This window comes from Protopterus annectens, chromosome 1.part0, assembly GCF_019279795.1.
Source record: "Protopterus annectens isolate FY-2018-M chromosome 1.part0, PAN1.0, whole genome shotgun sequence".
NCBI lineage: Eukaryota > Metazoa > Chordata > Ceratodontiformes > Protopteridae > Protopterus > Protopterus annectens.
The window spans coordinates 881,890,353-881,917,496 of NC_056725.1; the positions used below are offsets into that span (position 1 = coordinate 881,890,353).

Genomic DNA, 27,144 nt, shown 5'->3' on the forward strand with positions numbered 1-27,144 from the left:
AAAATGGCTAGCTTTTTAACAATGAGGTGTTCACTAGCCAGTGATACGAAAGTAATAGCATAAGACAAGCATCATCTCATTAAAGGGGATGATCTAGTTAACTGCTGAAAAATGCCAGACCTGACATCTGTGTGAAGTCCAGCTGCTACAATTATTTTAAATGCCCTCCCAAAGAAAGACATCCATTTTTTTAGAAATCTTCTTTTGCTCGTTAATAAAATCAAGAATTTCAGTGCTAATGACGAATTAATGAACATAGAATTAAAATTCAAGAAGTTTCATCTCACTTATCACAGAACAAGCAATAAAATCTGCAGGTGAGAAAAATAGCATTAATATAATCACTGGCCAGTAAAAATAGGTAGATTGGTTTTATTGACACATTTTGGCAGCTCAAATACATCAGTATAGTCAAATGTTAAATCTTATCTATGGCAAACTATTTTTTTAAACACTAATGAGAAACTCAACAACAGGCTTCAGCGAAATTGAACTGGGACTTTACACACAATTATCAAAACTTGAACTTGTTCAAATGTAATAAACCACAAAGTTTAGCTTACACATGCAAACACACACTGTAGCTTGATTATATATCTTGATGCAATGTTTTCTAATCAGAATCCACTGGTTTGAAACAGAAAGTAGTGTTGCATTCTGTATATTTGAACTAAACTAAAAAGATTGTTGAGCAGCCTACATATATATCTATGTCAAGAAGAGTACAGTTGTGTACACTTACAATAAATGTAGTTGTTCGAGTGTATTCACTGTTGCAGTCATCACATTTGGGTTATCTGCTTGCAGTAGCCCTTAGTCGGCCTGATTAACAAAGTCTTGGGTCCTGCGTTGGTTGATGTCCCTTCTTCCATGACGTCAGGTCCTCAGGGGTATAAAACATGCAGCTGATGCCATTACATCAGTTTTTCTTGCCCCAGATGTCAGGTGCCCCCCTAATGGGAAGCAATTAAATCTATAAATATACAAGGTTATACCTCCTACAAAAAAGCAAATACACCAAAAAGCTTTTGAGCATAGTAAAGGAGAGTAGAGGTATACCCAAAAGAAGTAAGGGGGCTGGAGGGAGGATAACCAGGACTGCAACAGTGAATACACTCGAACAGCTACATTTATGATAAGTGCACACAAATGTACTATGTTCTTCGTGTTTCACTGTTGCAGTCATCACATTTGGGTAGATTCCCAAAGCTAAGGATGGGAGGAGGAATTTAGATAGCATTAGGACCAGCTATAAGGCCCTGCAAGACTGCAGTGGCAAAGCCAGCTCTGGATTTAGAGAAAATTTGTAGATGGTAATAATTGGTGAAAGTATGTACAGAACTCCAGGTAGCAGCTTCTAGGATGTCCCTGGTAGGGACGCCTCTGAGGAAGGCTGTAGAGGTAGATGCTGCCCTGGTTGAGTGAGATCTGACCCCTGTGGGACAGGTTTTCCATGGTGCTTGTAGCAGAAATTAATGCAATGGCCTATCCATTTGGATATGGTTTGCTTTGAAATAGCCTTCCCCTCTGCCCCTGCAGCAAATACCACCAGCAGTTGGTCAGATTTCCTTTGAGGTTTAGTCCTGCCCAATTAGAATCTAAGTTGTCTGTGCACATCTAAGGAGTATAGTATCTGTTTCCCTTTGTTCCGTGGATTAGGAAAGAAGGTTGGCAAATGAATGGACTGATTAAGGGCCACACTGAATACCACCTTGGGCATGAAGTAGGTATTGGTCTTGAGGGACACCTATCTGCATGAAAGATGATGAAAGGCTCTACTGCCATGAGGGCCTGTAATTCAGATTTCCTTCTTGCTGAAGTGATTGCTAAAAGGACAGCTGTTTTCCAAAAAAGGAATTTTAAGTCTGCAGTAGCAGCTGGCTGGAAAGAGGTAGAGTGAGTTTCTCCAATACAAAGTTGAAGTCCCAGGTTGGAGTTGGAGCTCTCCTGGGTGGTCGTACATTTTTGGCCCCTCTAAGGAACTGCTTGAGCAGTGGATGAGAGAAAAGGGGAGATTCTGTGTTATAATGAGCTGAAATGGCTGAGGCATGAATTTTGATGGAGGAGAAAGACAGGCCTTTGTGAAGCATCTCAGTTAAGTAATGTAAAATCTGAGATAAATTGGGCACTGCTGTGCTCATCCTTTGAGACTGGTTCCAGGCACAGAATCTTTTCCATTTTTCAGCATAAGATTTTCTAGTACTAGGCCTCCTTGCCTCTAAAATGATATCCATCACTGGTTTACTGAGGGATGGTAAAGGAGACATTAGGTAATTAGTCAGGCTGCTAGGTTCAGTGTTTGAAGCTGAGGGTGCAGGATCTGGTTCTCCTGCTGAGACAACAGGGTAGGAGTCTGAGGCAGGTGCCATGGGGCCAGCAGTGACACACTGCACAAGAGGGGGTACCAGTGTTGGCGTGGCCAGTATGGTGCAAACAAAATTGTCATTGGTTTGTCTTGTTTGATCTTTAGTAGTACTTTGGAGAGCAGAGACAAAGGAGGAAAGGCATAAACTGATATGTTTTTCCAGCTGAAGGACAGAGCAGCAACTTTCCAAGCTTGTTTGTGGGGAGTCCTTGTGAAAAATATGTCCAATTGATAGTTGTGGGGGGAGGCAAACAGGTCTATATCTGGGCTCCCCCATTTGCTTTTCAACATGTTGAATATCCTTGGTTCCAGTTTCCACTCGTGTGGGTCCATGAGGTTTCTGCTTAGTTTGTCTGCCAGTGTATTTAGTTTTCCTGGCAGGAACTGAGCTTGTAGATGCACTTGGTAGCTCAGGGCTGTGTTCCACAATGCCATGGCTAGTCTGCAGAGGGGGTAAGAATGTGTACCCCCCTGCTTGTTTATGTACCACATAACAGTGGTGTTGTCAGTCTTTAGCATTAATTGCCCTGGAAGAATGTGGTCCTTGAAGGCTGTCAGAGCATTCTGTACAGCTAACATTTTTTTTTGATTGATATGCACGTCCATTTGACTCGGATTCCATTTGCCCTGAATGCACTTCCCTGCCAGGTGAGCCCCCCATGCATAGTCTGATGCATCTGTTGTTAGGATTTGGGTGGCAGCGGGTAGTGTGAATGGTAGTCCCTTGTTTTGGTGGCAGGCCTCTGCCCACCAAAGAAACTCTAGGCGTAGGCAAGGTATGATAGAAATCATTGCTTCTAGATTCTGAGAATGTTGATATCATAGGTTTTTTAGATACCATTGTAGTTTCCTCATATGCAGTCTTGCATATCGAATTAGAAGAATGCAGGAGGCCATGAACCCCAAGGCTTGTAGTATTTGCCTTGCAGATAGCAGGGTTTTTGTGGCCACTTGTTTGAAGTAGGTTGCCAAATAAATTTGTTTCTCTGGCATGAGGAAAGCCATCTGGGAAGTTGTATTCAAGCTTGCTCCCAGGAATATAATTTGTTGACAGGGTACCAGGTGTGATTTCTGTTCATTTATGGTGTACCCCAGACAAGTTAGCACCCTCTGTACAAAGGCCAGATGATTCAAAAGTATGTCCTGGCCTTCTGCCTGAATTAGACAATCGTCCAGGTATGGGTATATTTGAATATTTCTTTGCCTGCAAAATGCAATGACTGGAGCTAGGCACTTTGTGAATACCCTGGGCGCAGAAGATAAGCCAAAGGGCAGTGCAGAGAACTGATAGTGCGTGTTGCCTGCTTTGAAGCGTAGGTATCTTCTGCAAGATTCCCTGATTGGGATGTGCAGGTATGCTTTCCTTTAAATCTAGTGTTGCCAACCAGGCATCTTTGCCTAGCATAGGGAGCAACTGGTGAAGAGTCAGCATCTTGAATTTTGGAATCACCAAAAAGGTGTTTAGAGTAGACAGGTCCAGGATAGGACGCCATGAACTATCTTTTTTGGGTACCAGGAAAAGTCTTGAGTAGAAATCTTGTCCCTTTGCCTCTTCTGGTACCAACTGAATAGCCCCCATGCTTAAGAGAGAAAGTACTTGCTTTTGGGCCTCTGTGCACTGATTTGGGGGTAGATCTGGCCATCTGCTTGGTGTTGGTAATGTGTGGAAGTGCAGTCTGTATCCCTGGGACACTATATTTAAAACCCATTTGTCCTGGGTAATGAGTTCCCAGATCTTTACATGAAGAGCAATCTTTCCCCCCAAAGGGGCAGTCAGTAGAGAAGTGCTTGGAAGTTTTAAAAATAAGTCATTGAGACAGTTTACCATAGGGGGGAGTTTTATTACTCCCAGATTTGGAAGTGGAGGCCCCCCATTGCTTAGTCCTGTGCGTACCCTGGGAGCTCTTCTGGATCTGGGTTTGGACTGAGAAGGTCTGGAAGAGGCAAGAAAGGACCAATTCTTGGAAGGCCAATGCCTACTAAATCTTGGAGGTTGTACTTGTAAAAAATCTTTAACGGTTTGCATAGCTTTAGCTTTTTCCTCCATCTTTTTAAGAACTTCTTCTGCCTTGTTGCCAAACAGGCGATCCTGGTTTAAGGGAGCATCCAGTAATTTTGCTTTAACGTGATCTGGCAAGGACTGCTCCTTAAGCCAAGCATGGCTTCTAAATACAGACCCAGTTACAGCAGCCCTGCAAGATGCCTCTAGTGAATCAAAACCACATTGCAAAGTATATTTTCCATCTTGTTCAGCTGAATGCAGTAAATCCTGTAAATCCTTATTTTCAGTACAATCAGGAATCAACATAATTTTCTGTTTAAGCAATCCAATAATATACGGCTGATACTTTAACATATGAAACTGGCAGTTTAAGGCCCTAATGGCCAAAGTTGCATAAGTGTATACCTTCTTACCCCATCTATCCAGCACCCTGGATTCGCTATCAGAGGGGGTAGGATTTTTGGCAGCAGTAGCTTTAATGCCCTTGGGTCCCTGTGAAATGGTCTTAGGATCTGCAGTAGGATTTTTAAAAAGGAACTTGTGAGAGTCAGGGACCCTGTAATATCTATCGGGTTTTCTGGGAGCAGGAGGTAAAGAGCCAGTGGCCAAGCTAGATTCCGAAAAGGCATTATCAACAATGTCTAGTACAGGAGGTATAGATAAAGGTCTGTGCTAGGGCAGTAGTAAGAAGTCCCTAAACCTCTTTTTAGAATCAATGAAATCCTGACCTTCCCAATGAAAATGGTCCTTGAGAGTATGCAAGGTTTCTCCAAAAGAGAAATCCTCTGGGGGGAGGCAGAGGGAATAGAGTCCTCAGCATCAGAATCCTCATAGGTAGATAAGGATAAATCCTGGTCATCAGAGGAAACAGAAAATTCAGAATCCTGGTCAGAAGTATCATAAGCAAACACAGTCCTAGGTCCCTTAGAGGGGGAAGGCTGGCTTCCCCTGATTAAAGTAATAAGTTCTTCGGCCATTCTTATAATTTGTTTTTTAGGCATAGAGACCTGACCATGCGGTCTGGGTATCAGTTTTCTAGGCATGGTTCGAGCTTTAGGCCTTGAAGAAGATGATGGCATCGGTTTAATATGCAAGTCAGTAGGCCTGAATACACCCTCAGAAGCCAGTGCCTGCACAGCGGCTCCGGACCCAACCAAGTTAGAGACATCCCCAGACTCCGAATGGGTCTCAGTAGAGGCCTGCGAAACTGAAGTAACGGGTATCAGGGGCTGCGAAAGCGCCCCACTGAGTACCGGCGAACTGGTGACTGGCTTAGGAGAAGCGTTGTCGGCAGCTTTGGATCTAGGCAGCCTGTCTCTGTCTTTATCTTTGCGTTTTTTCAGAATGTCGGTAGTCGGATGGCTTACCAAAGACATATCAGGATAATTGAATCGAGCACCAAAATATTTAGAAGCGAAAATATACCGATGACAGATAGTTCGTGATTTAAATAAGGCACAAATCCGACAGCGAGGTACACTGTGGTCAGGGCCTAGGCAAGGAATACAGTACGAATGAAAATCTTTATGAGGTATTTGCTTTCCACAAGTAATGCAATTATTTACTTTTACTGACATCGGTTTAGAGCAAGAAAAAGTTTCCCCAATGGGGTACTTAGCTTTTAGTTGAAGACTTAAGTTATGAAACTCGAAAACTAAAATTTCAGGAGTCGGCCAACTGGCACTTGTGAACTGCTTCTGCTTCGGGCACCGCACGGCAAGAAAGACTGATGTAATGGTGTCAGCTGCATGTTTTATACCCCTGACGACCTGACGTCTCGGAAGAAGGGACAGCAACCAAAGCAGGACCCAAGACTTTGTTAATCAGGCCGACTGAGGTTTACTGCAAGCAGATAACCTAAATGTGATGACTGCAACAGTGAAACACGAAGAACATCTACAGTGTAAAGTTGTACCAAAGACTACTTACGATGGTGCAATATCCAGGTGATTGATGTTAAACCCTGACATGCTGAAGCCTCCAAGTGCTGATGATAATGTCAGCAAAGCGACTGCTAATCTGTAGTTACAGCCTGTAAACCCAGCTGCGACCAAGAAGACCGCAGGGCCCACCATTCCTGAAAAAGAAAAGAAGAAAAGGTGTTTAGAAAAGCTCATTGGTATACCTTGTAAATGGATTTGACTAAAGCATGACACATGCCTGCAATGACTTGCCTGTTTCCTTCCATATTGTTAATAAGAATTATGTAGCCTCATAGCTAGAAAAAAAAGAGGTGATAAAGGAAAGGAAACTGCAATAACCACAAATTATTAAGGAAAATGTGCTTCTTTTTTGTTGTGTTTGGTTAAACATAGTTCTAACAAAAGAGGAGAAAATCATGTGCTCTACCCCCCACATATCCAACAATGATAGGTGTGTATAACATATTATAGACTTTAGAGTAAGACTATCATTTTTTTAGTACAAAGTTTACTAATTTTGCTTGAAGCAACCAGCAAGTTAAATGCTGTATGCTAACCTACACACAATCTGTGTTAAATTCTTTAATCTGTGCCCTTTCCAGTCAGAATGTAACATACATTTCTTCTCCAGTTGTGCAGCTGCACTCTACTATTGGACTATCATGCATATGGGGCCATATCAGTGCAGTAACTAGGGTGGGGAGAAGGGGATGGCAGCTCTGAGTGCAAATTGTAAGGGGGACCAATCAGCAAGTACTAATGGTGCATGTCTATAGAAACAACATTCATAGGCTCATAGGAAGTTACTAAGCTAATGGCCCTAAAGCCCTTACAAGCCTAGCCAAGTTCTACCCTTATTTCCACAATCAGAACCTATTGCCTCTGTCCAAGAGGGACACAGGCGGAACTCCCGGAGTGACTTTACAGTTACCCATCCAATCGTCCAGACTGCGTTTGACATGAAGTGGGAGTCTGTTCCAAAGGTGTGGTAACCTCTGGGAGACAAATCTGTCTCTCCAGCAGGTTTTATTAATGTCACCATTCATTTATGAAACCACAAGGGTATTGTAATTTCACAAATTAAAGCAGATACTGAACTTGTGGTTGCAGCTGCAAGCTCAAGGTGTAGTAAAAACTGCAGGAAGGTGCTTGTTACAGTTGCAATACGCAGCTTGCTACAGTTACAGAAATAGATTATTTTTTGGTCCTCAACTTTGGAAAGATAACTTTTTTTTTGGGGGGGGGGTGTTCTCAGCTAACACTTTGACTTGGTCTGAAAATTAGGGATGAGGGAGGTACCAGTCTATGGAACTGCTCAAGGCACCAGATAGCCTAGTTATGGCTCTGGGCGATATTGTTTAACAGCATCACATAACAGGTTAAAGAGCATGTTGGTAAAGTGGCAGAAGGCATCAGTTTTGTGGCAATGAAAAGATATTCTCTGTGGCCAGCTCTGGAAACAGAGAGCTGCCTAAGCATAAAAAGAACCAATCTAACCCTCATGTTAGGAAGGCTCTTGATTTTATGTAATGCTACGGCAGCTAGTGAAATCTGTGTGAAATGTATTCCAGCAACACTGCAGGGTGTTCTATGAGATGAAGGGTGCAGCCAGTATCTAATGTATACAACAGCTGTGTCTTCTAAGACTAACACATGGAAAAGTGGAATGCATGTCACAATGACTTATTTTGACAATGCTCCACCAAAATATTCAAAATTTAGTTGTGAAAAAACAGAAAATGGGATCTAACAAAAAAAAAAAAAAACAGCAGGTCATACACATGCATCTTATTTATTTGTTCTTTTACCTACAAGTCTTGAATAATTAAGAAATACAAATGCCTTACACCTCTCACAAACATTCTTGAATTCAAGCACAGTTTTTATCTATTAGTCTACAAGTCTACAGAAAAGCTAAACCAATTATTTGCTACCATTTCTGTGCAAAAAGTCCATCTCTCCTTTCAGACATCTATCCCTTTATCTTCAGATTTTGATATTGTGTTATTGTGTGCATCTTTTCTGTAAGAGAGAGACAGTGTCCACTTGGACCCTGGATACCCTACAAACAACTTAAATGTTTGGATGATATCTCCCTCACCTCCTTTCAACACTGTACACACATGACGCTACTATAATCGTGTGTGTGTGTGTGTGTGTGTGTGTGTGTGTGTGTGTGTGTGTAGAACAGACATGCATCAGAGCTTCTTCTGCATTGTCCTTATACTGCCTTTGCCCAGGCTGAAAAAAAATGTCTCCAGAATTGCACATACACTGGGATAGCCTCTTGTTTTCTACATGCTATTCATGTCAGTAATTCACCTGCTTTCTTTGCAATCTATATACTGGTTGTTCATATAACAGATGCACATTTGGCAAGCCAGGTGATCTATGACTGAGTTCTCCTCAGTGAGTAATCTACTGGGATATTGTCTTCTGCAGCCTGGTTAATTTTCTCTTCATCCCCAAGAGATGGGGAGTTCCCTTCATGACAAAAGCCATGCATTTAACAATCTGTTTAGAAAGATTTGCATAGCAACTACTGAGCCACTCCTGATGCAAAGAATATTAACTTCTGTCCGTCTTCTACAACTGATGCACCATCTTCAGACAGAAACTGAGTTGATGGTATACATCTAGGATGTGAAGTTTGTTTCTCTGGTTTCTTGCAATGGAAAGAAAAGAGGGAAATGAATGGGTTACTTTATGAGCAATTCTGATGCTACTTTTTGGAAGAAACATGGGCTCATTGTCAGAGATATCAGATCCTTGTGAAAGACCAAATATGACTCCCTGCAAAAAAAGATTAGAAACTGCAACACTCAAAGCAGAAGTGATGGTCACCAAGAAAATCATCATTCAGAGTAGGCTTATTCAAGTCCAAGGGAGAGAAGAAAGGTTCTTCAAAGGTGGACAGATGCAAACCAATTGCCTGGCAAGTCAATCTTAGGAGACGGTCAGCATTCCAGAAAATCATGACAGGCAAAAATGTCAAAGGCATGGATCTTGACTGTGGAACAGCTGACATGCAAATTATGCAGGAGTGAGACAGGTCAGGCAACCTACAAACTGAATGACTGAAGTGGCACAGGATACGTTCTGCTCAGATGAAGTACTTTCACACTTAGAAAATTAAGTATAAGGTGGAAGGTTTTCTGGCAGCTTCAATCACCTTACAGCCTCAAACAGGAGGTGGAAGCAAATAATGTAAACTAGCAGCTATACTCAGAGGTGCAGGAAGCTGCCCCTTATCCCCCCCCCCACAAAAAAGGAGTGACTTTTTTGATTTGTGCTAGGAAGGTTACTTCTTCATAGGTTCACAGGTAGGTTCTAGGCTAACGGTCCTAGAGTCTACATAAGCCTAGCCATAAAGATTCCCTGGCTTTCGCTACCCAAAAAATTTATTTTCCTGAGCCCCTGTTGAGCAGAGCCACAGAAGTGATCCCCGGGGTGAATTTCCTATTTCCCATTCAATCGCGAAGACTTTCTTAAAGAGTGCTACTGAGGTGCTCTGTTTGACATGAATGGGTAGTCTGTTCCAGAGTAAGGGAAGTCTCTGGGACAGGAACCTATCCCTCCAGCATGTTCTGTTTATAGTGGTAACAAGGTTTAGGCCCCTGGAGCGTGCGTCTCGGAGGGATTGGGACTTCCTTAAGTGTAGTATGTCCAACAGCTCTGGGTTTGACATGGCTTTGTATGTTAGGCAGAAATTGCCTTTGAGTAGGCGATATGCGATGGAGTAGAGCTGAAGATTTTTGAGACAGTCAGCTTAGGGCATCTGTTTGAGGCTGGTAATCCTCTTTGTGAGGTATTTCTGAGGTCTCTCCAGTTGTTGCAGATGTCTTGTGAGGTACATACCAAATGGGGCGTTATACTCTATAATAGGTCTAATGAGGGATGAGTAGAGAGGAACAATGACCTCCTTTTTTCTGGATGAGAAACCTTTTGTGATGAGGTGTACCACGTAGAAGGACTTCCTGGCCACTTTGGCAATGTGGTTATCAAAGGAAAGACTACCGTCCACTTGTGTCCCCAGGTCTCATCACACCTTCGGTGTTAAGTGGACTACCGCCTATGTGTTAGTTCATGGGCACAGAGTTTTTCCCAAAGGGGATGACCATGCATTTTGTGGCGTTGAGCTTGAAGCCATGGCTTCAACACCAGGCATCTGTCTCAGTGAGGCCCTTTTGTAGAATGCCCACATCATTAGGGGATTCGATAATGGCTCCCAGCTTGTGGTCATCTGCAAACTTTGTCAGCCATAGACCCTCTGTGTTAGCCTGAACTTCAGAGAAGTAGATACCAAACAGAAGAGGACCCAGGACTGAACCCTGCGGTACTCCACTTGTCACTGGTCTGGACTCAGATTTGGAGTTGGCTACTTTCACGGTGTGGGCTCTGTCAGTGAGCCAGTTGGCAACTCATCACGTGATATAGGGGTTTATGCCTAGTTTAGTGAGTTTATCTATGATTCCAGAGTGGGGGATGGTGTCGAAGGCCTTGGCGAGGTCGAGATAGGCTGTGTGAACCACCTTACCTCGTCTATGGCTCTAGTGACTGTTCAAAGAAGTCAGTCAGGTTTAGGAGACATGATCTACCTTTCACAAACTCAAACTGGGTGGGGTCCAGAATTTGGAGGTTACCTATGTCTTTGTTTAGAAGTTCCATGACCTCGCAGATCAGGCTCATCAGGCTAATGGGGCGGTAGTTCCTGGGGTCCGTGGTGGCTCCCCCTTGTGAAGTGGAATAACTGTAGATGAGAACCATTCAGTAGGCACAACGTCTGTAGTGAGGCTATGACTGAACATGGTACTTAGGTGGGGTGCCAGTTCGTTTTGTAGTTCATGCAGAACACAGCCTGGGATGTTGTCTGTTCCCATGGATGCTGTATTCTTGGCTTTGGAGAGTGCATTTTTTACCTATGCGGCCGTGATTTCAGGGACTATGCATTCCTCTAGTATTTAGATGGTCCCTTTGGGGGGGTGACAGGGAGGTAAAGTTAGCAGTGAACCCATCTGTCAGGATGTTGGCAATATGAGTTGGCTCTGTACATTTAGTGCCATTATGCTGCAACTCAGAGCAGGTCTGAGTCTTGCCACTCAGTTTCTCGACACAGCTACAGAATGCCTTGTGGTTGTTTTTTGAACCTAAGGCAATTTTGTTTTTGTAACTAGCTTTGGAGGATTTTATGAGGGATCTCAGCTTCTTACTGAGGCTGACAAGGGAGTTTTTCCAATCATGGGATTTTACTCTTTTTTGCAACAGTTTCTTCCTTCTGTTGTAGAGTTTGTTTATGGCAGGGGTCCACAGTATTGTCTTCCTTTTTTTGGAGGAGAACTTCTTAGTTCTATTTGGGATGGCACGATCTATGCACTGGTGTATGTGTTCATACAGTACATTGGTGTAAGTTTCAGCAGTCATACTTCTATTTTCATCTGCATGGGTGTCGTGAAGTTTGCCACTTCTGTCTTAAGTTATTTTTTACGGTGGTTTCCTTAATGGGAGGTGGGGGGGGATGTGGATGTCTAGGGTGATTAGCTTATGGTTAGATCTGACCAACAAGGGGTTGACCTCTGGTGTGGAGCATCGGTCGCCCATGTTGGTAATGATCAACTCTAGGATACTGCTGCCCCTGGTAGGGGTATGGATAAATTGATCCAAAGCATTGGAGTTTATGAATTCCAAAAAAACATTGAGCAAATATATTGGTACATGAGTAGTTTTCCCAGTTAATTGTGGGGTAGTTGAAGTCACCCAGTACTGGGTTGTACCTTAATATTTTCCAGTATGTTAAGAAAAGTGGAGTGGGAATCTTGGTGTGTGGTGGGGGATCTGTAGCAAGCTACAATTTGGATTGCAGTCTTGCCGAGTGTTAGTTGCACTTGGAGAATTTCAGATGCATTACGGTGGGCAACTAGCCTGGAGGTGTGGATATCTTTAATGAATATGGACACGCCTCCACCTGTAGTGTTTCGGTCCAGGTTAGGTGGCCGAAAGGTGTGGTATGAATTATAGCCTGGTAGTGCAGGGGTGCTCTCTGGAGCCTTGAACCAGGTCTCTGTCACTGCACAGATGTCGATGTTCTCCATTTTAAGGAGTGCCTCGAGTGAGTGCATTTTGAGGTTTAGACTTCTAGCACTGATTAGCATTACCCTCAGATTTTGCTTGCTTGTAACTGTTACGGTGGTGACTTTGTTATTTGAACTTTGCCTAAAAAAGGCACTATAGGGGGTGGCAAGAGCCTTAGCCAATATCCGGAATCCCAGGAGCAACAGGTGCAGGCAAAGCATCGTGGTCTGTCAGTCATGTCATCCCAGGTGGACAGATACTGGATCCCCTTAGAATGACACCAGATACTTAGCCAATTGTTTAAGTCAATCATTTTGTCCTTGTACTGTGGTATCATTCTGGGCGATGGCAGGATGCTACTCAGGGCTAGGGTCATATTTGTCAGGGCTACAAGATCCGAGAGCTCCTCCATATCTCTTTTCATGTAGTCCAGTCAAGGATCTGAGAATCTGATATCAACCTTTCTCAACCACTAGAGGACTTTTTCCCTTCTCTGAACTTTGCAATTAGGCTCAGAATCAGTGGGAAAGAAGGGAAGTAAAAACACACTCCCATGACATCTGATAATGCACGACACTCTCAACTTCCCTTGTCTTGCTGGTCTTAGCTGAAAAGAGGGAGGATAAGGACATAAGGACAGCATTCTCTTACTTGGCAAACTCGTTATTTCAGGTGTGCACCCCTCCTGAATGAGTCTGATCAAAAAGACTATAATTCTCAGTTTCAGAAGACTACAGGAGCAACAAATGGAGTCCACCAGCAAATTCACTTCTTCCGGATTGAGAAGTGAAGTTAAGGGTGATGTATTTTGTCAATGGCCCACTGCCAGACTAGCATTATTTTGGTACACTTGATTTTGGCCAAAAGGCGAAGAAGCAAAGCAGCCAGGAAGCCTTCCACCTCGCTGTGCACAAGGTACAAATGTAGATGGCTGAATGTGTCTTTAAGTATCAGATTACAAAATGGTTGTTGGACCAGATTAGAAGATTCTGTCAGACACCCATTCAGCTCCATCAGGTAAGAACTGCTCATAGCTTCAGTTACTGAAGCACTAGTCACTGGGACCTGTGCTGGGTTGCAAATGATGTAATGTAACACCCAGAATGACATTAGCAGGAACAACCAACAACTACAGAGCTTGGTGGCAAAGATCCCATACCAATAGATCATCTGGGGCTGGACAGTGATTCTGTACCTTTAATACCTGACAGTCCAAGAGACCAGCTGACATAATGGTTTAGGTCTTCACCTCACATGCATAAGGTACAAGGTTCAGTCTTGACCTCCAGTCAATGCCTATGTGGAACTTGCATGTTTTCCCTGTCTCTCTGTGGGGTTCCTCTCACCACCCAAAACATGCTGAGTGTTTCCATCTTAAATCCACCCAAGAATGGAGCTGTGGACAGCAGCACAGACTCTAGATGGTGCCTCACAGGGGGAAAAGTTGTACAGACCAACTACTTTGGGTATCTACTGTACTGCATGGTACCCTCAAGACTGGAGACCACAGACAAAGTACATTTATGTACATTTACCATAAATGCCCGAGTGCATTCACTGTTGCAATCATCACCTGTGGGTTATCCCTGCTGTGGTAGCCCTCGGCTGGCCCGAATACCAGAGTCAATGTTTTTTTGTGTCGGCTGCTGTTGCTTGCTGCCTGACGTCAGGTAATCAGTGCTATAAAGGAAAGCAACCAACGCCATTACATCAGTTTTTCTTGCCCTAACCAGTCAGAGGCCCAAGTATATATGGTAAAATGGTCCTGGTGGCTAAAAGCCACCGTTAGAAACTTTTGTCTCCCTAAAGAAAGAAGATATAAGGGGGAAGGAGGGTGGGAAACCAGGACTGCAACAGTGAATACACTCAAACATCTACATTTATGTAAGTGTACACAACTGTACTATGTTTTTTGTGTTTCACTGTTGCAGTCATCACCTGTGGGAGGATTTCCAAAGCTGAGGAGAGGGGTGGGAGGATTAGTAAGAGACCTAGGAATTTGTCAACATGCCCTGCAGAACTGCACAGGCAAGCCCTGCCCTAGCCTTAGAAAATAGAGGTAGGTGGCAATGCTTGGTAAAGGCATGGACAGAAGTCCAGGTGGCAGCTTCCAGGATGTCCCTGGTGTGAACTCCTCTGAGGAATGCTGTAGAAGTGGAGGCTGCCCTAGTGGAATGAGTTTGAATAGACTTGGGGGGGGGGGGCTACCATGCAATCTGTAGCAGAAATGAATACAGTGTGATATCCATTTGGAAATGGTTTGTTTTGAAATGGGCTTCCCTTCTGCTCCTGGGGCAAAGCTGACAAGTAGTTGGGTCTGTTTTCCTGAAGGGTTTCATACGGTACAGATAGTATTCTGAGCTGTCTGTGCATGTCTAGTGAGTGCAGAACTCTTTCCCCCTTGTTTTGAGGGTTAGGAAAGAAGGTGGGTAAGATGTATGGCCTGGTTGAGAGTTGCATTAGATACCACCTTGGGCATAAAGGAAGGATAAGTCGTCAGGGAGACCCTGTCTGCATGGATGATGATGAAGGGCTCAACGGCCATCAGTGCCTGAAGTTCTGAAACCCTTCTGGCTGAGGTGATAGCTAGGAGAAAAGCAGTCTTCCAAGAGAGATATCTTAGTTCTGCTGAAGCAGCAGGTTCGAATGGTGGTAAAGTTAGTTTTTCCAAAACATAATTCAGGTCCCAGGCTGGAGTGGGTGGCCTTCTGGGAGGTCTGATATTAGAAGCCCCTCTGAGGAATTGTTTAATCAAAGGATGGGAGAACAGGGGTATTCTGTATCAAAATGAACAGAAATGGCTGAGGTGTGGATTTTAATAGAGGAGAAGGAGAAGCCATTATTAAGTAGCTCCGCTATGTAGTCCAGGATAAGAAGGAAGGAAGGTTGTGAGGTATTGCCCCCTCTGGACTGGCTTCAGAATCTTTCCCATTTTCCTGCGTAAGATTTTCTGGTGCTGGGCCTTCTGGCCTCTGTGATAATGTCTAGGACCTGTTTGCTTAACAGGGGCCCCTTGTTTGCTTTTACAGTATTAGCCATGCTGATAGTTTGAGGGTCTGCAAGGCTGGGTGCAGCATCCCCCCCCCACCTGAGTTAAGAAGTCTGAGATCAGGGGAAGCTAGCAGGGAGGCTGTAAGGTCAGGCTGTGCAGTAAGGGGTACCAATATTGTCTGGGGCAATGAGGATGGCCTTTGGTCTCTCCTCCCTTATTTTGATCAGTACCTTGGGAATATGTACACAAAGAGGGTGTTCCAGGGGAAGGTCAAGGCATCCACCTTCCACGCTAGGTGGTGATACTCCCTGGTACAGAATTTTTTCAGCAGATGGTTGAGATGTGAAGCAAAGAGTACACCTCCGGAGTCCCCCACGCCTGAGTGATTTATAAAAAGATTTTTCTGTGGAGCTGCCATTTGTGGGGGTCCAGTAAGTTTCTGCTTATGTGGTCTGCCAGGGTGGTGTTGATCCCTGGTAAGTACTAGGCTATCAGGTGTAGTCTCATGGAAGAAGCTGTCAGCCAGAGGTTCAAGGTTAGCCTGCACAGAGGATAAGATTGGGTCCCTCCCTGTATGCTGATGTACAACATTACTGTGGCGTTGTCTGTTCTGATAAGGAGAACCCCTGGCTTGAGATGGGGTTTGAAGGATATCAGAGCCTTTTGTACTGCCATCATTTCCTTCTGGTTGATCTGTAAGGGAAGGTGCTGGGCATCCCAGAGACCTTGGGTGCACCTGCCTTCTAGGTGAGTGCCCCAAGCTATATCTGAGATGTCGGTGGTAATGGTCTGCCCAGTTGGGTGGAAGGTGAAGTAAAAACCCTTGTTCTGGCCACAGGCCCCTGCCCACTGGATTAACTTGGCCCTTATACAGGGGATCAGAGGGAGAGAGGTCTCTAGAGGTTGAGAGTGTTGACACCAAAGGTTCTTTAGGTACCACTGACGTTTTCTCATGTGAAGTCTGGCCAGAGAAATTAGAAGGTTGCAAAATGCCATGTACCCCAAGGCTTGCAGAAAAGTACAGTTTTGTACCTACCATAAATGTAGATGTCCGATAAGTATGCATCTGCAGTCATAACATATGGGTTGTCCTGCCTCAGGCAGCCTTCCAAAGTCTGGGTCTGGCCTCGGCTGATGTCGCACTTTCTGGGGTATAAAAGCATCAGCCGACGCCATTTTCCTCAGTTTTTCTTGCCCCAGATGCCAGGTGCCCTCTAGGAAGGCTAAATTTGGATAAATGCAGAAAAGTTCCAAACATTTGCAAAATTATATACATGTATAAACAAATAAATACACCATAATAGATTCCCCCAGCTAGCTAAAAGAGGGGTAAGTACCCTAGGAATACCGCAGAGGGGTAGGAGGGAGGGTAATCCTGACTGCAGATGCATACCTATCGGACATCTACATTTATGGTAGGTACAAAACTGTACTATGTCCTTCAAGGATGCATCTGCAGTCATAACATATGGGTAGAATACCATAGCCAATCTGGGGGAGGAGGTACCAAGAAAAGGATGGTGTAGTTAAGATCCCCTGCAGGACTGCAGTAGCAAAACCTGCTCTGGATCTGGAGTATAAAGGTAGATTGTATTGCTTGGCAAATGTATGCACGGAGCTCCAAGTAGCAGCTTCTAAAATGTCCTTGGTAGCCACCAGGAAGGCTGTAGTGGTGGCCGTGGCCCTTGTGGAATGAGGCCTGATGTTTTCAGGAACTGTCTTTCCATGAAAGGAGTAGCAAAATCGAATGCAATTTCCTATCCATTTTGAAATTGTCTGTTTGGAAATTGCTCTTCCTTGCACCCCAGTAGCATATGCTACAAAAAGTTGTTCAGTTTTTCTGCTAGTTTTTGTTCTGTCCAAGTAGTAGCGTAGTTGTCTGTGTATATCCAGGGTGTGCAAAAGTTTTTCCCCTCTATTCTGTGGATTAGGGAAGAACGTAGGGAAGTGAATAGCTTGGTTCAAGGATACCCTAGATACCACCTTTGGCATAAAAGTAGGATTGGTTCTTAGTGTAACTCTGTCCTGGTGGAAAATAAGAAATGGCTGCACTGCCATTAATGCTTGTAACTCAGATACTCTTCTTGCTGAAGTGATTGCCAGAAGGAATGCAGTTTTCCAAGACAGAAACTGTAGATCCGCCGATGCTGCTGGTTCAAAAGGAGGAAGTGTCAGTTTCTCCAGCACAAAGTTGAGATCCCAAGCAGGTAGAGGGGGTCTTCTTGGAGGTTTAATATTTTTGATCCCTCTCAGAAATTGTCTGAGGAGAGGGTGCGACATGATAGGTGGATCCACATTGTATTCTGCTGAAATTGCTGAAGCATGAATCTTAATGGAAGAATAGGACAGGCCATTGTGGAACAATTCTGCTAAGTATTCTAGGATATGTGTTATGTTTGCCACTGTGACATCTGAGCCTTTTGATGTGCTCCAAATGAGAAATCTCTTCCATTTGGCTGAGTATGTCTTCCTTGTGGAAGGCCTGCGAGCCTCCAAGATAATGTCCTTCACCCTCTGAGATAAAACAGTTTGATTGGGATTTAAGGAATTTTCCAGGCAGTTAGCTGCAATGTTTTCAAGTTGGGATGCAGGGTCTTGAAATTGTTCTGGCAGAAGAAGAGGCCATAGGGGGAGAGGCCATGATTTTGCCTGAGACATGCTTCTCAATAATGGATACCAGTGTTGTCTTGGCCAGTCCGGAGCTATTAGAATCACTTTTGGCTGTTCCTCCCTGATCTTCAGTAGAACCTTGTACATCAATAGGAGAGGTGGGAAGGCATATACTGTTAGGGCTTTCCAGCTGAAAGAGAGAGAGTCCACCCTCCAAGCTTGTGGGTGGTATGTCCTTGAGCAGAATGTCTTCAGTTGATGGTTGAGTGGGGAGGCGAACAGATCTATCTCCGGCATTCCCCATGTCTTTGCTATGAGTTGGAAGATGTCTGGGTGCAGCATCCATTCGTGTGCATCCATGGTAGTTCTGCTTAAGCTGTCCGCCAGTGTATTTTCTTTCCCTGGCACGAATTGGGACTGTAGTTGGATATTGAGATTCAGGCATAGTTCCCACAGATTCATAGCCATCCGGCATAGAGGGTAAGAGTGTGTGCCTCCCTGCTTGTTTATGTACCACATGACCGTGGTGTTGTCTGTCCTTATTAACAGGTGGCCTTGTTGGAGGAAGGGTTTGAAGGCCTCGATTGCATGCCTCACTGCCAGCATTTCCTTTTGGTTTATGTGCATGCTTAGCTGTCCTTGAGGCCATAGGCCTTGGATACATTTGCCCTCCATGTGTGCTCCCCATCCTCGGTCTGAGGCGTCCGTGGTGATGGTCTGGCTTGTTTTTGGTTTATTGAAAGGCAACCCTCTGTTGGACTGGCAGGCCTGAGCCCACCACAGGAATTCCTTTTGAAGGCATGGAATGATTGGTATCATGGTTTCTAAACTGTGACTGTGTTGAGACCATACACTCCTTAGGTACCATTGTAATTTCCTCATATGCAGCCTGGCATGCGGTATCAGAAGTATGCAGGATACCATGTAACCCAGGGCCTGCGGGATTTTCCTTGCAGTAAGCTGAGTTTGTCTTGTCAGAATCATGAAGTAATCTGGAAGTTGTTTTTGTTTTTCTTCTGTGAGAAAGGCCATTTGGGTGGTTGTGTCCAGATCTGCACCCAAAAAGGTAATCCTTTGGGATGGTACTAGTCTTGACTTTTGGATGTTGACTGTGTATCCCAAGGTCTGTAGCAGGTGTATGGCATAGGCCAAGTCCTTTATCAAATTTCCCTTGTTGTCCGCTTGTATTAGGCAGTCGTCTAGGTATGGGTAAATTTGAATTCCCTGTAGTCTGCAATGTGCAATTACTGATGCCAGGCATTTCGTGAATACTCTGGGCACAGTAGATAAGCCAAAGGGCAATGCTGAGAATTGATAATGCTCTGATCCTGCAAGAAATCTGAGGTGTCTTCTGCAACTTGGTCGAATAGGGACGTGCAGGTATGCCTCCTTGAGATCTAGAGTCACCAGCCAAGACTCCTTGCCCAACATGGGAAGAAGTTGCTGTAGGGTCAGCAACTTGAATTTTGGCACAATGAGATAAGTGTTCAGTGCGGACAGGTCGAGAATAGGTCTCCATTGATTTTCTTTTCTTGGTACAAGGAATAGTCTGGAGTAAAATCCTTGGCCTTGTTCTGAACATGGTACCTTTTCTATAGCTTTCATCTGAAGTAAATTGTTGATCTGTCTTAAAGCCTCTGCCCTCTGATTTGGTGGAAGGTTTGGTATTCCGCTTCTTTTTGGCAAAGTGTGGAAGTGGAACCTGTATCCTTTGTCTATTATTTGCAGTGTCCATGTATCCTTTGTAATATAATGCCAGTTTTTTGAGAATAAAGCCAGCTAAGGGTGCTTCCAGTTGATCCCTGGTAGGCGGAATCAGAGTTAAGTCATTGAGCCTGTCCTGGTGCAGTGGTTGTTGTTGTTGCTGTTGCACTACTCCTCTCGTTGGCAGGCTGCCACTGACGGCCTCTGTAGGCGCCTTTCGATTGACCTCTGCCTCTAGGGCGCCTGTTCCTGCCTCTCTGGGCTCTGTCCGAGTCTGGAAAGGACCAATTCTTAGTAGGCCAGTTTCTGCTGAATCTCGGTGGTTGTACTTGCAGGAAATCTTTAACTGTTTGCACAGATTTTGCCTTTTCTTCAACCTTTTTTAAGATCTCCTGAGCAGAGGAGCCAAATAAATTTTGTTTCTCCATTGGAGCATCCAGGAGTTTAGCTTTAACATGGTCTGGCAAAGATTGCTCCTTCAGCCAGGCATGCCTACGAATAACTGCCCCAGTCATAGCTGATCTAAATGAAGTGCATCATAGCCACATTTTAAGAAATGATTACTAACCTGTTGTGAATTGTGTACCAAATCCTGAAGGGATTTACGGTCTAGGGGTTCAGGAGAAGAAAGTTTCTTATTCAGCTCATCTAACAAATACTCTTGGTACTGTATCATATGAAATTGACAATTTAATGCCCTGACAGAAAGAGTTGCAGAAGTATATACCTTCTTTCCCCATCTCTCTAAAGCTCTAGACTCTCTTTCAGAGGGTAGAGGATTTTAACCCCTTTAGGGCCCTGAGAAATAGCTTCTGGGTCTGCAGAATGGGCTTTATACAGATGGAAATGAGAATCCGGGACCCTGTAGTATCTGTCAGGTTTGGCAGGGGCCGGAGGAAGAGTATCAGGGGCTGTACTGACATCATTGTACACATCATCAATAACATTCAGAACAGGAGGTATAGCTAAGGGCCTATGTTGAGGCAAATGCAAAAAGGTCCTTAATCTTTTTCTAGAATCAGAGAAATCCTGACCTTGCCATTGAAAATGCTCTCTCATGGAGTGTAGAGTCTCACCAAAGGAAAACTCTTCAGGAGGGGAGGCCAAAGGGATAGATTCCTCAGCATCTGAATCCTCATAAGGCGAGTAAGCCCCCTCCTGGTGGTCTGACAACTCAGACCCATCCGTGGAATCATCTGAAGAGTGTGGGTCAGAGGGGTCAGTCCTGGGCCTTTTCTCCGGAGGAGGGTGAGAGGCCCTGTCTAGGTGAGGTTGTGAACCCCTAATTAAGGTCCTCAGCAAGGCTGAGGATCTGTGAACTAGAGGAAGGCCTCTGGGAGGTAGTTTTGGTAGGCAAAGCTTTAGATAGTTTGGCAGCTTTAGCCCTAGAAAAGGCCTTAATGGACATAGAAGCAGGGGGCCTAGCTGCCCCACGTGCAGGAGTAGAAATGTCCAAAGGTATGGTGTCGGACATTTCCTGAACACTGGTTTGTAGGAAGTTGTAGCCGACTCAGCCAGGGCCTCCCGGCCTCGTGGTCGGATGTATGGGTTCGAAGAAGGAATCTCCGAGGACTCTGTTTCAGCGAAACCGAGACACCGCAGTAGGCGTGGTTTCAGCCGATGTCGGTCCTTTCCTTCCGCTTTTCACCATGTGTCGAGTCTCCGACGGCATTTTATAAGCAAAAGCGGCTCCAAAAAATTCCTCTGCAAACTCCGACCGACGTCTAAGAGTTCATCGGTTGAAGGAAGCACAGGCTAAACAGGCCGATACGTTGTGGTCTGGGCCTAAGCAAGGAAGGCAGTAGGAATGGAAATCCTTATGAGGTATTTGTTTCCCACAAGTTAAACAATTATTTACTTTGTCTGACATCGGCTGAGGCAAGAAAGAGTCCCCGGGTACTTAGCTTTTGAAGTCGTCGGTAGCTGAATTCACTGGATCTGACTGACGGGCACGTGCGAACGGCTTCTGCCGGGCACCGCTGCAAGAAAGACTGAGGAAAATGGTGTCGGCCGATGCTTTTATACCCCAGACACTCTGACGTCGGGGAAAGTGCGACATCAGCCGAGGCCAGACCCAGACTTTGGAATCAAGGGCTGCCTGAGGCAGGACAACCCATATGTTATGACTGCAGATGCATCCTTGAAGGACATCTTCCTTGCAGTGAGGTGACTTCTGGAAGCTAGCTGGGTAAAACAGAGCGGCAGGAAGCTCTGCTTTTCTGGGGATAGGAAGGCCATTTGGGATGCTGTGTCCAGCAGTGCTCCCAAGAAAATGATCTTCCTGGAGGGTGTTTGCTTCGACTTCTTCTTGTTGATGGTGTACCCTAAGGAGGCTAGGAGGGTTTTGACAAAGAGGAGGTCCTTGAGGAGCTTTTCTTTGCAGTCTGCCTGAATGAAGCAGTTGTCCAGATAAGGGTAAATTTGTATATTTTTCTGACTGCAAAAAGCTATGGCCGGGGCTAAGCATTTGGTAAACACCCTGGGAGCAGTAGATAAGCCAAAGGGTAGCCCAGAGAACTGTAAGTGTTGTGAGCCTGCTCTGAAGCGAAGGAATTTCCTGCATAATTCCCTTATGGGGATGTGGCGGTTGGCATCTTTTAGATCTAGGGTAAGTAACCAGGAAGTTTTTGTCAGCATAGCCAGCAGCTGCTGCAAAGTTAGCATTTTGAATTTGGGGACCACCAGTAAGGTGTTCAGAATAGACAGATCCACACTGGGGCTCCAAGTGCCCTCTTTTCTGGGAACAAGGAATAGTCTGGATTAAAAGCCTTAGCCTGTTTGATCTGAGGGGACAGGTTCTACTGCCCCTTGGGATATGAGAGTTTGGATTTGTTTCAATGCCTCTGCCCACTGATTTGGAGGTAAGTCTGGGTACCCACTTAGAATTGGGAGTTCGCTGAAGGAGAATTTGTATCCCTGAAAAATGATCTATAAGACCCATTAGTCCTTTGTTACAGAAAGCCAATTTTCTTTGCAGTGGGAGAGCCTTCTTCCTAGTATTTTGTGAGTGAAAAAGAGGGTGGAGGGGGAAGGCAGTCACTGAGAGTTATTGCCATAGAGGGATGGTGTATAACTCCCTGCCTTTGGAGTGGAAGTGGTCCACTATTTGGTTCTCTGCTGTCCCTGGGATAGGAGTCTGGGTGGTCTGCCCCTGTGGAGCTTACCTTGCCCATCTGCTAGATGCAGGAAAGGACCAGTCTTTTGAGGGAAAATTCCCGCTGAACCTAGGAGGTTGTACCTGAAGGAAATCTTTTACTGTTTCCATAGATTTTGCTTTGTCTTCCATCTTTTAAACACCTCTTCTGCTTTTACTCCAAACAAGCGGTCCTTATCCAAGGGTGCATCAAGTAATTTAGATTTGACATCAAGTAATTTAGATTTGACATGATCAGGGAGAGGTTGTTCCTTCAACCATGCATGTCTCCTAAAGACAGATCCTGACACTGGTGCCGTGCTTGAGGCTTCTGGGGCATCATATCTATAGTGCAATGAGTGTTCAGCTGCTTGACAAGTAGAGTGCAGTAAATCTGCTAACCCTTTTGGATTGGCACAGTCAGGAAAGGTTGAAATCTTTTGTTTTAATAGTTCTAAAGTGAGTTGTTGATATTTTAACATGTGGAACTGACAGTTGAGTGCTCTGATAGCTAAGGTTGCAGAGGTGTATACTTTTTAACCCATCTGTCCAGAGCTCTGGAGTCCATGTCAAAAGAAATAGGATTCTTTGCAGAACTAGCCTTGGCTCCTTTTGGTCCCTTTGTAATGACCTCTGGGTCTGCAGCATGATTTCTGTACAGGTATTTGTGAGAATCTGGTACTCTGTAATACCTGTCAGGTTTTCTGGGAGCAGGTGGGAGGGCACCAGGAGTTAAGCTGGAATCATGGAAGACATCATCAACCACCTCTAAGATTGGAGGGATGGCTAAGGGTCTGTGCTGGGGCAGGTCTAGAAACTCTTAGTCTTTTCTTAGACTGAGGGAAGTCTTGGGATTACCAGTGGAAATGTTCCCTGAGGGTGTGAAGGGTTTCCCCAAAGGAAAGATCTTTTGGTGGGGAGGCAGAAGGAATGGATTAAGGTTGTTGTTCCGCTTCAAAATCTGAATAATCAGACTCCTCAGAATACTGTTCTGTCAGTATTTCAGAAGAAAGGTCTCTTTTCCTTTTAGAAGGTGTGGCCTGACTACCCCTGATAAGGGTGATAAGATCCTCTGCCATTTTAAGCATTTGAGCTTGGGGTGGTGGAGCAGGAGTAAATTGGTGGATAGAAGTAGTTTTCCTAGGAGTGGCCTTGTATCCATCGATCTGAGTGAAACAGTAGTCGGTGGAGAAGACATTGTTTTTTGTCTAGATTTGGTACTGTGAAAAACTTCCTCGGAAGCCGGTGCCAGCTTCGTGGCTCTGGACCCAACCAAGGCAGAGACAACAAAGGCTCGGAAGATGCAGAAGATTTCTGCGGCATAACGGACTCTAAAAAGGTCACAGTAGAGGCCTGCAAAGGTATCGAATCGGGCATCAGGAGCTGCGAAGGCACCTCACTGAATTCCAGAGAAGTGACAACCTGCTTAGCGGTAGAGTCGTCAGAAGGCTTAGCCTTGTGTGGTCTGTCGCTATCTTTATCCTTACATTTTTTTGGAACGTCAATGGATTGTTGGCTGATGGATGCCATTTTTGAATGCGAAGATTGAAGATAAAAATACTTGGCTACAATAAGAGCTCTACGACAAATGGTTCTCGTGTTAAATAGGGCACAGAACTGGCAATGGGGGAACGTCGTGGTCTGGGCCTAAACAAGTGACACAGTATGAATGGAAGTCTCAGTATGGTATTTGTTTTCCACAGGCAAGACAATTGTTAACTTTTTCAGACATCGGATAGTGCAAGAAAAAAGGATCCCCAACGGGGTACTTAGCTTTAGATGTTTTCATTTGTAATTCAAATTCTGTTTGCGACCAACCGGCACACTTGCGAACTGCTTCTGCTACGGACTCCACGGCAAGAAAGACTGATGTAACGGCATCAGCTGCCTTCCTTTATAGCACTGACAACCTGACGTCAGGCAGCAAGTGACACAGAAAAACATTGACTCTGGTATTCGGGCCGGCTGAGGGCTACCACAGCAGGGATAACTCACAGGTGATGATTGCAACAGTGATACTGCAACAGTGATACATGAAGAACATCCAAAAGTGCACAGTAGCATGGCTAGCGACTTGATGCTGTAAAATATGCTTTAGGTGATTTGGTTGTGCTGATTAATGTTGCCAAATGGGAAAGAGTATTTGCCGGTGATAAGTGAGTTAAGGACCAAGCCTACTCTGATCTACGCCACAGACCATATTAATGGTGGGAGGGGTGTAAGTCCCCCTAATGACCAGTGTGTGTGCCTGCAATATAATCTGGCAGACCTGAGTCAGTAAGCTACTGACCAGCCGGTATCCCATTGCCCAGATTGTGTACCTGGGATAGCTCTTTTGAGTGAAAGCTGGATGTTACGTAAAAACAATCAACCTAACAAACATGAGCTAAGAATTGTTGACAGGACGGAGCTTGGAAATGGATGACAAGATGGTAAGTAGGAGAGCTGGGCACGCCTTTTTTCCAGAAGACAAGATGGAAGGGCAGTGTGGCAAAGCCACTTAGCTTGGGATCCAGAGTCTATTATTCAGGAGGAGGACAGGATTGAAATTGTGTTAGAACTGTGGACAGGGAAAGGCTTCAGAAAACAGAGACGTATGTCATTTTGATTAGTGAAAGATTTATGGCAATAAGACTTCACTGTAATGATACGGCAGTATTCATAATCTCAGCCTATGTCCTGCAGCAGGATTGTGATAGTGAAAAAAAGAAAAAGAGGACTGCATTCAAACAGTTGCAGGACCTACTAGATAAAGCAGGACAACATGAATTAGTGTTGATAATGCATGACCTGAATGCACATATCGGGATAGAAAGAACAGGATATGAGGACTTCCTGGGTCAACAGGAATAAAGAAGGAAAGGCCACTGCTTCAGCAAGAGAGAGAGTCACAAGATCACATACAAGAGTAGGCAACATGCATCTCAGGTGGATCAGTGATTGCAGTCATCCCCAGTGAAAAAGATGGCCCACAGCATAAACCAGTGGTTGCCACTATCAGCTGCAAGCTACGGTTAAAGAAGGCTCCAAGGTCAGAGACCAGGCTAAAGACCTGAAAGTTTACTGAAGAGAAAACAGCAAGGCATTAGAGGCAATCTACCAGCTTCTGTAAAATAACTCAATAGGTGGCACAAAGAAACTATACCAGATTGCAAGGCAGAGTGTGAAAGATAAAGAGGACAGTCAGACACCCTTCATTTGGGATGTTAGCAACAACCTGCTCATCAGTCCACAGGACCTCAGAGACAGATGGAAGGAGTACTTCAGAAACTTCTGAAAGAAGAAAACTCCAGAAACAGCCTACAATGAGCATAGAGGAGGAGCCCACTGCAAAAGAACAGCACTGAGAAAAATTAAGTAAGTGAAAGCAGAAGGCTCAGATAAGGTCACAGCAGATATGATAAAGCTGTTGGTGAGACGGGGTGAAATAGCTCCTGAAGATATTTGTAGCAGTATGGAGAGAAATGTATATTCCAGATGACTGGAAAATAAGCATACTAGAGAAACAGTGTTAAAGAACAAAGGGGACATTCACAACTGTGGGCAGTACAGAGGTTATCAAACTTCTGTCACACACCATGAAAGTTCTGGAGTTGGTAATTGTTAAACGAATATGCACTAGTAGAAAGTAAAATGTAAGAAGAGCAGTTCAGATTCAGATCAAGATGTGGCATAACTGACCTGACGTTTGCAGTGCAAAAGATAGTTTAGAAGAAGCTAGAAGCGAGGAATAAGTACAACTGGGCATTCCTAGACTTGGAGAAAGGATATGACAAGGTCCCAAGGGAACTGATTTCGGCAGTCCTGCAGTGGTCTGAAGTCTCCAAAACATTGATAGCATTAATATAGGCTATGTACAAGGACCAAAGACTCAAGTACGAACAGTGTTCGGTCTTGCAGTGGGGTTCCCAGTGGGAGTGGAAGCGCATCAGAGTTCAGCTCTGAGCCCATTGTTGTTCATACTGGATTGTACTACATTAGCAAGCAGGTCGGAGGAGACAGATCAACAAATTTGTGTATGCAAACGATGTGGCTTTACAAGCAGACTCTGAGCAAGAACTGTAGCAAAGGCTAGGGGAATGAGATGCAAAAATGAAGGCACATGGGAAGAAACTGAGTACAGATAAGACATTTGTAATGGTAACAAATGGGAGAAATCAAAAGAAGCTAAGAATTACGATAGTAGGGAAAATAGTGCAACGCGTTAATAGCTTCAAATATTTGGGTTGGTTGAGGAGAAGGGAAGTCTGACTGAGTAGGTCAAAGCTAGAATAAGTGGGGCTGTGGCCAAACAGCACAGAGTATCATAGATACTGTATGACAGAAGAAATGACAAAAGAAGCTGAA

General features: G+C 44.6%; 1 protein-coding gene across 2 annotated transcripts in view; it reads right to left on the minus strand.

The window, feature by feature from the left end:
- Nucleotides 1-27,144, minus strand: part of LOC122795602 (sialin-like) — a 925,743-nt gene that overhangs the window by 67,237 nt on the left and 831,362 nt on the right. For both annotated transcript variants that reach the window (XM_044063877.1, XM_044063869.1), the window contains one exon: nucleotides 6,297-6,444. In XM_044063877.1, the coding sequence (XP_043919812.1) occupies nucleotides 6,297-6,444 (148 nt within the window). The remainder of the gene's footprint in view (nucleotides 1-6,296; nucleotides 6,445-27,144) is intronic.